Source organism: Chiloscyllium plagiosum, unplaced genomic scaffold (assembly GCF_037043375.1).
Source record: "Chiloscyllium plagiosum isolate Xiang-an unplaced genomic scaffold, Cpla_swu_hap1 HiC_scaffold_5, whole genome shotgun sequence".
Taxonomy (NCBI): domain Eukaryota; kingdom Metazoa; phylum Chordata; class Chondrichthyes; order Orectolobiformes; family Hemiscylliidae; genus Chiloscyllium; species Chiloscyllium plagiosum.
Genome location: NW_028270143.1, coordinates 108,665,311 through 108,678,026, shown reverse-complemented (window position 1 = coordinate 108,678,026; position 12,716 = coordinate 108,665,311). Strand labels below are relative to the sequence as shown.

General features: G+C 41.0%; 1 protein-coding gene across 1 annotated transcript in view; it reads right to left on the bottom strand.

Annotated features, from left to right (window-relative positions):
- The window catches only part of ptprn2 (protein tyrosine phosphatase receptor type N2), a 970,059-nt gene that overhangs the window by 116,223 nt on the left and 841,120 nt on the right, over positions 1-12,716 (bottom strand). The window contains exon 14 of the mRNA XM_043690698.2: positions 2,756-2,950. Within this exon, the coding sequence (XP_043546633.2) occupies positions 2,756-2,950 (195 nt within the window). The remainder of the gene's footprint in view (positions 1-2,755; positions 2,951-12,716) is intronic.

Genomic DNA, 12,716 nt, shown 5'->3' with positions numbered 1-12,716 from the left:
ATATTCTGCCTGTGTCTGTGTGGGTTACCTCTAGGTGATCTGGTTTCCTCTTACAGTCCAAAGATGGGCAGGTTATGTGAACTGACCATGTAAAATTGCCTGTAGCATCCAAGAATGTGTAGGTTAAGTGGGTTAGCCGTGGGGGTTAGGTCTGAGTGGAATTCTCTTTAGAGGGTCAGTGCAGACTCGATGAATCGAATGGCCTCTTTCTGTACCGTACGGATTCTATGAACTGACACATCACTTCGTGTTAAATGTCTGCTTGACAACCCCCGCAGAGCACAAGTGAGTTTGACACAAATCATTTCACTGTGGGGAATGCGGATAACTCAGTGCATTGTAGAATACTGGACAACGTCATGCAGAGCTCAGTGTTTACTCAATGTTCAGGACATTGTCACTCAAACAATTAGTACACAGATTGGACATAGAACATTTCTGGGTGAGTGACACTCAGAATGAATGTATTAAAATCCATATACAGCGAATTGTGACACCGAACTCAGTATTACATCTGTATTCAGGAGAAAGACACCCAGAACCTACAGTATTTTAGTCTATATAGAGGCAGTTGACACTGTGAGCTCAGTGTGTTAAATATAGGGACAGGAGATTGTCACTTCAGTTCAGAATATGCGCATCTACATTTAAAGGTATAGGTCACCCAGTGATTGGTGTTTCTAAGTCTACATACAAAGGAACAGGGCTCAGTGTACTAAAATCAACAGACATAAGACTCAGTACATGAAAATCAGTAGGCACGAAAATAGAGCTCAGAGCTTTCAAATCAATACATTAAAAACATAATTAGATCTCACTGGGCATGAATTTATAAACAGGAGAATCTCACTCACAGCATTTTACTTAAATGTGTTATCATTAGACTCTAACTCAACAAAAAGTGTATTTAAATAGGAAGACATTGCTTAAAGATCATTGCATTTACACCAGAGGTGGTCACACTGGCTTAAACAAAAGCAGGAGAACGTCAGTGTTCCTAAATATACTACAGAGTAACATCACACAGACCTCAGTGTGTAAAAACACATAAAGAGGAAATGTCACTCAGTGCTCACTCCATTAACATGCCCATGTAGGAATCATTCTGAGCTTACTGCACTGAAACAAATATCCGGAACAATGTCACTTGAGGTCAGTGCATATAAATCCGCAGTTATAGGAGAAAACCACCACCTTCAAGTTTTGAAATTCCCCTCCAAGTTACTCTTCATCCTGACTTGGAAGTACAGTGTATCACCATTCCTTCACTGTCACTGGGTCAGAATCCCGGAATTCCTTCCCTACCTCTAGCATATGTACTTCAGCAGTTCAAGAAGGCAGCTCAGCATCACCTTCTTAAGGACAGGCAATAAATGCTGGTCCAGCCAGTGATGCCCAGTTTCCATGAATGAACAACAAAGAATAAATTATCACTGAGAATTCAGCATGTTTAAAACTATACACAGAAGAATGTTGCTCAGAGCTCAGTGTATTCATCCATTGTTTAGAAATCTGAAATCTTTTAATTATATGTGAGAAATCTATGTATATAATTAGTGCAGATGTTTAATTGTCCTTTGCTCTTCTACGTTTTTGTTTCCAGGTTTTGTTCACAATTTACTTGATCTCTGGAATTAATAATTTTCTGGATGCTGTCAGTGAGACACAGAAACATATTTCTCAAAATTTTTGACATGCTCACCCTCTTTAAAACATTCAAGACTAATTCTTGCAATCAAAATTGAAGTGCTGCATTTTGCAAAGTGATTTGGAGAAAGTGTTTCCACTGTCTGAAGGCTTAGTAATCAGGGGACACTGATAGAAGGTAATTGGACATCGAACCAGGGCTGAGATGAAAGGATTTTTTTAAAAAGTGATTCTTATAATTTGGAATGTACCAACTGAAAGTTTAGCTGAAGGTTCAATTGTAAATTTCAAAAGGAGAGCTGGATAAATACTTGAAGGGCAGAAAATTTTAAAACACTCTTTCAAAGAGCAAACATAGACATGATGGGCTGAAGGGCCTATGCGGTAAAATTCCCTCATTTTATCCTGTTTCTGGAAATGATACTTCAGATGTATAGAGTAGACGAGAACCATTAATATAAAGTTTTTACCGATGAAAATGGTTAGGGTTATTTTCTGACTGATGACATACAAATGTTTACTGGTGACTGATTTGCTACTTAAAATGAGATACAGGTTTTGCTTTGCAGCAGATGCTTTGTGGCTAAAACTGCATATTGTACCCTGCTATGCTGAACTTGGAGGAGGGATAAATTTTGGAATTTTCTTACAGGAGCACCACTGTGTTCAAGATCAATTGATTCAACTCTTTGCAATTGAATTATAACAATATACACAATTTATAATTTCTCTGATTAAAATGGCACTGAATTGTGGTGATTTATACACAGAGTCATACAGCATGGAAACACTCCCTTCGTTCCAACCAGTCCAAGCTGAACATAAACCCAAACTGGTCCCACCTGCCTGCTCCTGGCCCATATCCCTTCAAACCTCTCCTTTTCATGTATCTATCCAAATGTGTTTTAAATGTTGTAACTGCAACCACATCCACCACTTTCTCAGGAAGTTGATTCCACACACGAACCACCGTCTGTGTAAAAAAATTGCCTCTTATGTCTTTCTTAAGTCTCAGCCCTCTCACCTTAAAAATGTGCCCCCTAGAAGTGCAGAAGGGTTGTGTGCAAGGATAGGAGAAAAATGAGTGCCGTTCAGGGCGAGACATTACCAGTATCATGTGTCCAGTGGAGATGTCCATGTTCGACTGAACTGGTTCCTCACACCATGAAGAGGTGCTGCTCCGTGTGGAAGGACTGGGCTGTGGGCCATCACTGAACTGGGAGGAGACGCTATTGACACGAGAGGCGTGGGCAGGCTCTGGGCGCTCGGATGTCTTGATTGCCATACGCTGGCGGCAAAGCTCCTGGATTAGAGAGAGAGAGAAAAAGAGAACAGGTTGGAAGCAATTCAACAGCAGCCACCGTCTGTAGTGGATAGGGATGTGGTTGGGACGGTGGGTGCAGGGTGAAATCCAGCCTCTACTTTCAACACATTCTTGATCAGGTCTGAATGTGAAACTGAAGAGAACCATTGGCCATCAATCAACAGTTTTCTCTTACATTTTCTCAGTGTTCTGATCATCCCTAGAAGTCAACTGCAACATTTTTATCAAATGATTGCCTGTTTAGAATATTAAACCAACTACGTTCAATTCCTGATTGGTCTTCATCATATAAAATGAAGTAAAAATAGAAAATACTGGACAACATTCATCAAGTCAAGCAACATCTAGAGATAGACACAGGGCTAACACTTTAGTCAGTGTGGAATGGAAAAATACACATTGTGTATCCCCTCCTCAATGGCATGATGGTGGTGTTGGTCATTGCCATATTGCCATTTGCTCCTCAATGTATCCTGCAGTTTCTGTATACAGCTTGAGGCAGGCCCCATTGCCCATGGACCATATGATACAGCCAGCCTCCATTACCTAAAGGTAGGCAGCATCTTAAACAGAAAATGCACTCAATCATATTGCTGCAATGCAAGTCATTTCAAAATGAATACCAGTGCTAAGAAAGAATTCCAGAGAGATGGATGTTGGTATTGGATGCAGAGTAAGTGAGGAAAGAGATGCTGTGATCCAGTGGTGATATTGAATGGGGTGGGGTTTAGGGAAGGGGACTGAAATGGGGAGTTGTTCTCCAAGTGCCAAAAGACCAACCTCAGATATGATTAGCAGCGGGTCAACTCCCGAAGCCTGGAAACAAGGGTCCTTGGGTTTGGGCCATAGAAAGTCATGGTCAGTGAATACATCTGCACGTGACATCTTCCATCCACCATAACAGCAGCCTCTCCTGCTGCCCAATGCATCACATTACCATCTCTCACTCAGCAGCCCTTCCTGGTCCTCAGGGCTCATGCCTAACATCCAGGTGGACATTCAGCCTCAACCTCACAAACCTACCAATGCTACCCTGCTCCAATTCACCTCTCATTGCTACCACATACCTCCAGTTAGTTAATAATAGCAGTCCTATTACCCACATATGTTACTAAACAACCTCTGATATTTTGTCTTTTCTTCAAGATAGCATACAATTAAAAGGAGCTGAGCTGAACCTATGGGCAACAGGGACAATTGCTTCTGCTGATCCCAATGGAGGAGATGCCTCATGGTATCAAGGGACTATGTTCAGCAGGGTTCATGGCAGCCAGCATCATCAAGAATGATGAGCACAATGACACATTCCTGTCTCAGTTCCTTCTTGGTACCCAGCAAACTCTTGGCTGACTATCTAGCATGCTGAGCAAGCAGCTGATGGGCTATGAATCAGAGACCACACCAGTCCCTTGGCAATCTTGAATTAATGTTTGACCCTTGGATGAACTTTAGATGTATTTAGATTTATTTAACATATTGTCACTTGTACCTAGGTAGAATAATAAGTAGATAACGCCGCCACATTCTGATGCTATTCAAAGTGTTTTTGAATAGGTAGCACAAATGGTAAACTACTGAATAAATTAATATTAAATTGATATGACCAAAATTGAAACAGCTTCAAAAATTCATCTTTCCCTCCTCCAGTTTCCACCAACCAACATTGACCCTGGAGTCCTGCACATCTTCAAGCCAAAATTATCATCACATATTTCTAACTCAGCTACATTGTCCAGCTTCATTCCCATCTCTCTTCATCTGCTGCTGAAACTCTTCTCTGTGCCTTTGTTATCCCTAGTCTGAACTATGTCACTGCATTCCCGACTTCCACTACTCCAGAATCAACCAAAGCTCTAATGCCTTTATATTAATTTGATTCCAAGATCATCTGTCATCCTTTTCTGACCAATCTATGTTGGTTACTGGTCAAGTTCCATGTTGATTTTAAAGTTTTCATTCTTACAGTCAAATCTCTCCATATCTCACCTCTCACTATCTCTCTACTCTTCTCCAATTGCACAATTCATACACATCCAATTCTGGCATCTTCACCGTCCCCAAGCTGAATCATTTCACTATTAGTGGCCATGCCTTTAGTTGCCAAGGTCTTAAATTCTAGAATATCTTTCCTAAACCTCTCTGACTCTCTACCTTGCTTTCTTCCCTTCTAACGCTCCTTAAAGCCTACTGCTTTTGGTCATGTGACCTAATATCGTCTTTGGTTGTTTTTGTTTCATTTTATAATATTCCTGCAAAGCACCTTGGGATGTTTTATGACATTAAAGGTACTTTATAAACATAAGCTGTTGCTGTCATATGACCATTAACCCCTTACTTCCTATTCCACCTTACATTGCATCTCACACTAAATTTCTTCTTCTGATGATTTAGAGTCATGGAGACCTACAGCACGGAAACAGACCCTTTGGTCAGATATCCTATATAAATCTAGCCTCATTTGCCAGCACTTGGCCCATATCACTCTAAACTCTTCCGATTCATATACCCATCTTTTACCAGCCTCCACCGCTTCCTCTGATAGCTCGTTCCAGACAGGCACCGCCCTCTATGTGAAAAGGTTGCCCCTTAGGTTCCTTTTACATCTTTCCCCTCTCATCTTAAACCAATGACCTCTAGCTTTGGACTCCTCCACACCAGCGAAAAGACCTCGTCTATTTACCCTATCCAGTCCCCTCATGATTCGATTAACCTCTATAATGTCACCCTATAAGGCCTCTGACTTAAGACAGCCAGCCTGCCCAGCCACCGGAGCCTGGAGATGAAGAGAGGGAGCAACAGCAATAATCATATCGCTCATGGAACCAGCAGTTCAGATTATGTAATTTGGAGGCTAATATAGAGCTGGGACCTGCACATAAATGTTCTCTCTTAATTTGTAAATCTCTCTAAACTCTGACTCCAGATTGAGTGAGCAAGGTTATTTATGCATCACAAGTGTAACTGACTTCAAAACATTCTTAATCTTATCCAGTCAGTGTCATTCCTGGCCTGGCCATTATTTTCTGGAAAAGTCATTCTCCCATTCTCAAAAGAACTACTGGAAGAATACTGCATGAGTTGTATTGATCTCTTTATTCTCTGCATTCCCTCCCAAACCTCCTCTGATGGCCCATGTGCTAGGAAAAATTGTAGTCTTTCCTTTTGCAACGACCCCTTTGAGACTGAAGTGGTCTGGTGAGTATTCTGAAAGAGAGTTAATTGGTTTCTTGATTATGGCATAATTAGATTTCAAGAAATTCACATGACTTAGATAATGCTCAGTAGTAAAAGGTAAATAGAAAGCTATTTGTAAGGTTTTGGTTTGTTTTTTCACTCTTTGGCAGTTCAGAACATATTACATACTTATGTGAGAGAAAACCAGCAAAGTTCTCTCCTATTGGAACATATTTCTGTTTGGCAGGTTTTGAGCATTGAAGCACATCTCTGAGAATAGTCACGCTAGTACAACATATGTTTTATACGTTTAGAAAGAGCAGACAACTGAAGACAAGAAAGGCAAGGATTTGTGAATTAGACTAGACCCTTTGTTGTTGCTTTAGTGTTGTTGGAGTCAATGTTGAAATGGGTAATTTAAAGGAGTCTCTGGAGATCCCATGCCATCAGGATTATTATGAGCTGATTGAAAGACAGTTCATAGATTAGAATTAGAAATAGAATTAGATTTTATTCTCACATATGCTCAAATATAGAAGCACATGAGTACAGTGAGAAGTGTCCAATGTCGCCATTCCTAGTCAATCTTAGGAACAAAGGTATCTAGGTACAAAATCTTAGGTACAAAGGAGAAGAACAAAGAAACACGTTAAAAGTTAAACATTACAGTCCTTCTTAATATAAAGTAGAAAAATAAATAAAATTAAAATAGTATAGAATTCCTACAGTGTGGAAACAGGCCATTTGGCCCAATAAGTCCACACTGATTTTCCAAAGAGTATTCTACCCAGACCCACTCCCCTACCCTAAATTGCCCCTAACTAATGCATCTAGCCTACACATCTCTGAGCAATTTAGCATGGCCAATTCACCTAACCTGCACATCTTCAGACTGTGGGAAGAAACCAGAGCACCCGGAGGAAACCCACACAGACACGGGGAGAATGTGCAAAGTCCGCACAGACAGTTGCCCAAGGCTGGAATTGAACCCAGGTCCGTTGCACTGCGAGGCAGCAATGCTAACCACTGAGCTACCGTGCCACCCTAGTCTGCCTTAAGTGCTTAGCCATTCTGAAATATCACTCCCTACAAGGACTTGATTACCTCTGCTTTGACACGCTCTTAGGGAGACCTCAGGCTGTTTGCTCTCGCTGCCACCGCATATGCCAGGGACCTCCCTCACTGCACACGAGGCTCACTCTTCCTGCAGATTGAATATGACGCAAGACCCAAACCAATTGAGTGGTATGGAAGTGGTCCTGTATAGTGGAGGCCAACATATAAAACCTGCGTCCACATTTGTGTGGGAGATAATGTGACAGCTGGTAATTGCATGAAGCCTATCTTAGTTATAATGACTAGTTATTTGTCTGAAATGTCTCTTGCCTGTTAATTAATGTTTATAAAATGTTGATTTTAGTTGGTTTATTTTGGTGAACGTTTTAAAACAGAAATCTTGGCTACCAGTTTTCTTTCTGTTGATTCTGTGGGGATTCTTTCTTATGAACGTGAGACAGAGGGATAGAAACTACACATAGGCAACAAGTAGTGGGTCTAAATAAGGATTAGAGTTGGCGTAGGTCAAAGGGCATGTTCTTGTGCTGTTTGGACTTGTATTATACATATTGAATTGTATCCAAGGTATTAGTCTGGGGGATCTGAAATTGCTGAGACAGGCAAACTGGTACATTTAAATGTACCAACATTTCAATAAACCCAATATTTCAAATTTACTTTTGGTCTGTTTAGGGAAATTGAACATGACACCCTATTGCTCAGATCATTTAGTAGAGAATGGATCTATTTCTTGGTGCTTTGGAACAGTTAACAAATGTTAATTTGAAGGCTATGACAGTGGGATTAATTAGTGACTGAAATCAGGATCTAGAAAAGCAGAGATATGGCACAGCACTTGAAACATCAGGAAGAAAGGATTTTCCTACTAATGTTTAGGATGAATGAGCAGAAATTGGTTTACATAAAGAATAGATTAAGTTACAAAGTGAGGAAAGAGTCAGAGACAGAGAATTGGAACGAAAACACTTGAAAATTGAATTTTGAAGAGAAATAGTGGGAATCTGAAACTCACTGCCAATAAATGTGGTTGAGGCAGAAACCCTCATAACCTTTAATAAGTACTTAGTGTTGAAGGGTCTGAGCTATAGGGAGAGGCTGAATAGATTGAGGCTATTTTCCATGGAGCGTCGGAGACCTTGTAGAGCTTTATCAAATAATGAGGGGCATGGATCATATGAATAGACAAGGTCTTTTCCCCGAGGTAGGGAGTCCAAAACTAGAGGGCACAGATTTAAGATGAGAAGAGAAAGATTTAAAAGGGATCTAATGGGCAACTTTTTCACACAGAAGGTAGTGCCTGTATAGAATGAACTGGCAGAGGAAGTGGTGGAGGCTGGTACAATTACATCATTTAAAAGGCATCTGGATGGGGTATATGAACAGGAAGGGTTTAGAGGGATATAGGTCAAATGCTGACAAATGGGACTAGATTAGGTTAGGATATCCAATTGGCATGAACGATTTGGACTGAAGGGTTGTGTGTGGTACATCTCAATGACTCTATGACTTTATGTGCACTTGCAATGCTAAGGTATACAAGGTATGAACCAAATGCTGGAAATTGGGATTACAATAGTTAGGTTTGACCAGCATGGACCTGATAGACTGAAGAGCCTTTTCTCTGTGCTGTAGATCTCTCTGATCTATGGGCTGTACTAGAACTGGAAGATGAAGGTGAAAGTGGGTACTGCAGATGCTGGAGATTAGAGTCAAGATTAGTGTAGTGCTGGAAAAGCACAGCAGGTCAGGCAGCATCCAAGAAGCAGGAAAATTGACTTTTCAGGCTAAATCCCTTCATCAGGAAGCTAAGATATATAAGCCCTTCCTGATGAAGGGTTTTTGCCTGACACATCGATTTTCCCGCTCCTCGGATGCTGCCTGACCTGCTGTGCTTTTCCAGCACCACACTAATCCTGTAAAATGAAGGCTCAAGGCTCATGCATTAGAAGGAAAAAGACAGGATTTTGAAAACTCAAAAACTTGCACTTTTGTTTTAATAAAGAATACTTGTGTGATGCCTAAATTAACATAAAAATTAACTAAATTAACTAAAAAACATACCTTGGATCATTGAGAAAGTTGTGAGTAAACTGAAATAGTATAAAAAAGATTAGCCTACAAAGTTTATATGTAATTGGAACAGCTTTGGAGAGGTACTCAACTCATTTTAGAGAGTAATCAGCTGGCTATGACAGAATAACAATTGCATTTTCAATGCCTATGAGGTTGGACTAAAAGCCTATAGAGAGACATTTCAAAATTTGGAAGGAAAACAGAATCGAGTCTTTAGGAATTCTGCAAGACAGAAGGAAGTTGGGTGGAATCTTACAGGGGTCTGAGCAACGTGGGCTATGATGAGATTCTTGAGAAGTTGGCAAGGCTGATCCTGCTGCTGGGAGCATCTCACATCATCATGGTACAACAGAAAACTTCTCGCTAGCATGCCTGTCCCTTGCCCTTTAAATATGGCACTTGATCTTAACCCCCTATGGTGACAGTGTGATGTGTGTGCACACGTAAAGAGCTGACAATATCGCATGGGAAGAGCTGACCTGCCCCATGATGCTTACTTCCAGGGCCATCGCTGAACTTGTACCTCAGGATGGAAGCTCTTGCCCAGCTCGTGCAAGATGGGACAAAGCAGGGAGAGACAGTTCTAACAGCTCACGGTGAGACAAGGGAAAGGCATGAGAAGTGAAAAGGCTGAGTCCAATGTTGACAGTAGAGAGCTGCAGGACTGGATACAGGTGCTGGAATGGAAATTAAAACTTCAGCAAGTGGAAATGGCCATTCTTACCACAATGGGAACTGACAAAGCTATTGTTCAGTGATGCGGACAACCAGGAGTTTATTAAGAATATTTGTGATTAGTGAAAAAGATTATCAAACTCTCTCAGCTGAATATTGAAACAATGTAAATAAAGTTCTTAAAGCAGCTAAAGTGGGCCTTAATCATCAGAAAACTGAAACATTGGTGAAAATGTACAGTTAGATTAGATTAGATTCCCTACAGTGTGGAAACAGGCTCTTTGGCCCAACCAGACCACACCGTCCCTCCGAAGAGTAACTCACCAGACCCATTTCCCTCTGACAAATGCACCTAACACTATGGGTAATGTAGCGTGGCCAATTCACCTGACCTGCACATCTTTGAACTGTGGGAGCAAAGGCCACAATCAGATCAGGTGTGACCTTATTAAATGGTGAGCATGTTTATTGGGTCAAAAGGCCTGCTCCTGCCACCTGTTTCTTATGATCTTATGATTTAAAAAAGTAGGAGACAATGAGGACTGCAGATGCTGGAGATCAGAGTGGGAGAGTGCGGTGCTAGAAAAGCACAGCCAGTCAGACAGCATCGAGGAGCAGGAGAATTGATGTTTTGAGCCTAATTCGTGATGAAGAGTTTATGGGCGAAACGTTGACTGGGGAATGAGCAGGAAAACAGTGGGTTTCTACTTAATTTCCAGTTCATAACAGCCAGTGCCCAAATATCAGATAGATTGCTGCCAATCAGCAATGTTGTTCACGCCAAAGTTAACCAAGTCCAACAAATGGTGAAACCATTTCAACCCATCACAAATGCTATCCCTCATCCAGACTGTACACAATCTGATTAATATTTTTGAAAAAGACAACATGAGGAATGCAAAATTATTGCACAACCTTTTAGCCAGGGATGTGGAAAAACCAGAAAGTCTACAGAGAATGGGGAAGGAGATCTCAAGTTAATTGAATGAAAATGGGTTAACCAGGAATAAAGCAAACATTTGTTTGGAAAAGCATTGAGGATCTATGAACTCATGTAAGTTGCATAACTGCTCCAGCTGATTGGTTTTGTTGCAAGTTAAGCCTTATGTTACTGTCAATGCAAAGTATTTAGTTGCAAAATGTGACTAAGGGATCTCCACATTATGGAATAATATAGTTGTTAGAGTCTTAAAAGATATTGTGCTTGGAAAAGGTGATGAGAAATTCTTTTTCAGTTCAGACGTTTTTTATTCGGGGGTCGAACAGATTGATTTGCCATGTTCTCAGAAAAATCTGTATTTTCTGCATGATAATCCATGCACCAGGAAAAGTCTGTTGTGTATTTTGTGCCATAACCTGATGGAGAGTTAACTGGTTTCCTGATTATGACACCATGTCCTTGTGACCTCAGCTTGCTATTGGAATGAACAGCCAAGGAACATCAAGTAAATAGAAAGCTAATTGCAATATGGTTGAGTTTCAGTCTGTGCTTTATCTTTGGCAATTCTGAACATAATGAGAATTTGTATAATGCAAGATTATCGCCAAATGGACGAGTTTTATGTTTGGCATTTTTCAAACAGATCCCAGTTTTGAAGCAAATATCTGAGAATAGAGGAGAGACTGTGTTATTGTGTCTGTATACAGTTGGAAGGAGCACAGAAATAAAGACAGGAATGGTAAGGAGGTGGTATAGTGGCACAGCAGCTAGCATTGCTGCCTCACAGCACCAGGGGCCTGGGTTCGATTCCCTATGTGGAACTTGCATGTTCTTGCTGTGTCTGCATGTGTTTCCACTGGGGGCTCTGGTTTCCTTCCACAATCCAAAGATGTGCAGGTTTGGTGAATTGGCCGTGCTAAATTACCCCAGAGTGTCTAGGGATGTTCAGGCTGGGTAGATTAGCCATGGTAAAGTGCAGGGGATAGGTTGGAGGCATGGGTCTGGATGGGATGCTCTTCGGAGGGCTCTATCTGCACTGTAGGGATTCTATGATGCAGTGCTGTTATTTCAGATTGTTGCATTCCGTGACCCCCCCCCCCCCCCCGCCATGTTTAAAGATTCAGAACTGTTATGACCTGAATGAAAGAGCGCTCACAGACATATGCCTTGTTGGTTTTAACCATATCTCAGGGTGTCAGATGGATATGGCCACTATTGAAAGTGATTCAAAAGCTGAAATATTTGCAGAGGCCAAGCAGGAAAGTCTGTAAAACTGCACATAATCACATGATTGTGTGTGAACATGGTGACTGCTCGCAACTATGCGAAATCCTTCTTTGTTATATCACCGACCCAAAGTAAAATTGACCCTTTTGTTTGAAACGGTCTTTGCTTGTGAACTGATATCTGATTTATGTCAATTCTAATTGGCTTGTTACAGGAGATTTTAAAATGCAAAGCAGAGAAGTTAGGAGTCTCTAGGGCTATTGTTCAACACACCGTGGAATTTCTTCTGACATTTCCCCTTCCTGCTACCACCTACAGACTTTCAAAATAACAGAGTGGTACCATCGTAACCTACACGTCTGCTTCTGCTATTCTCAGGAGTTAAATGACTGATGACTGTTTTTCAAGATTCAGATTTAGTTTGCACTGTACCGAAGTGGGTATTACTTGGGCTGGATACCTCTATTTATAGGGTCTATATGTTTTTATTTAGATGGACACACATAGGGGTAGCTCTGGGCAGGGACTGTGTGAAAGTGAATCAGTTGCTCATTTATATATTTGGCCTCACTTCCATTT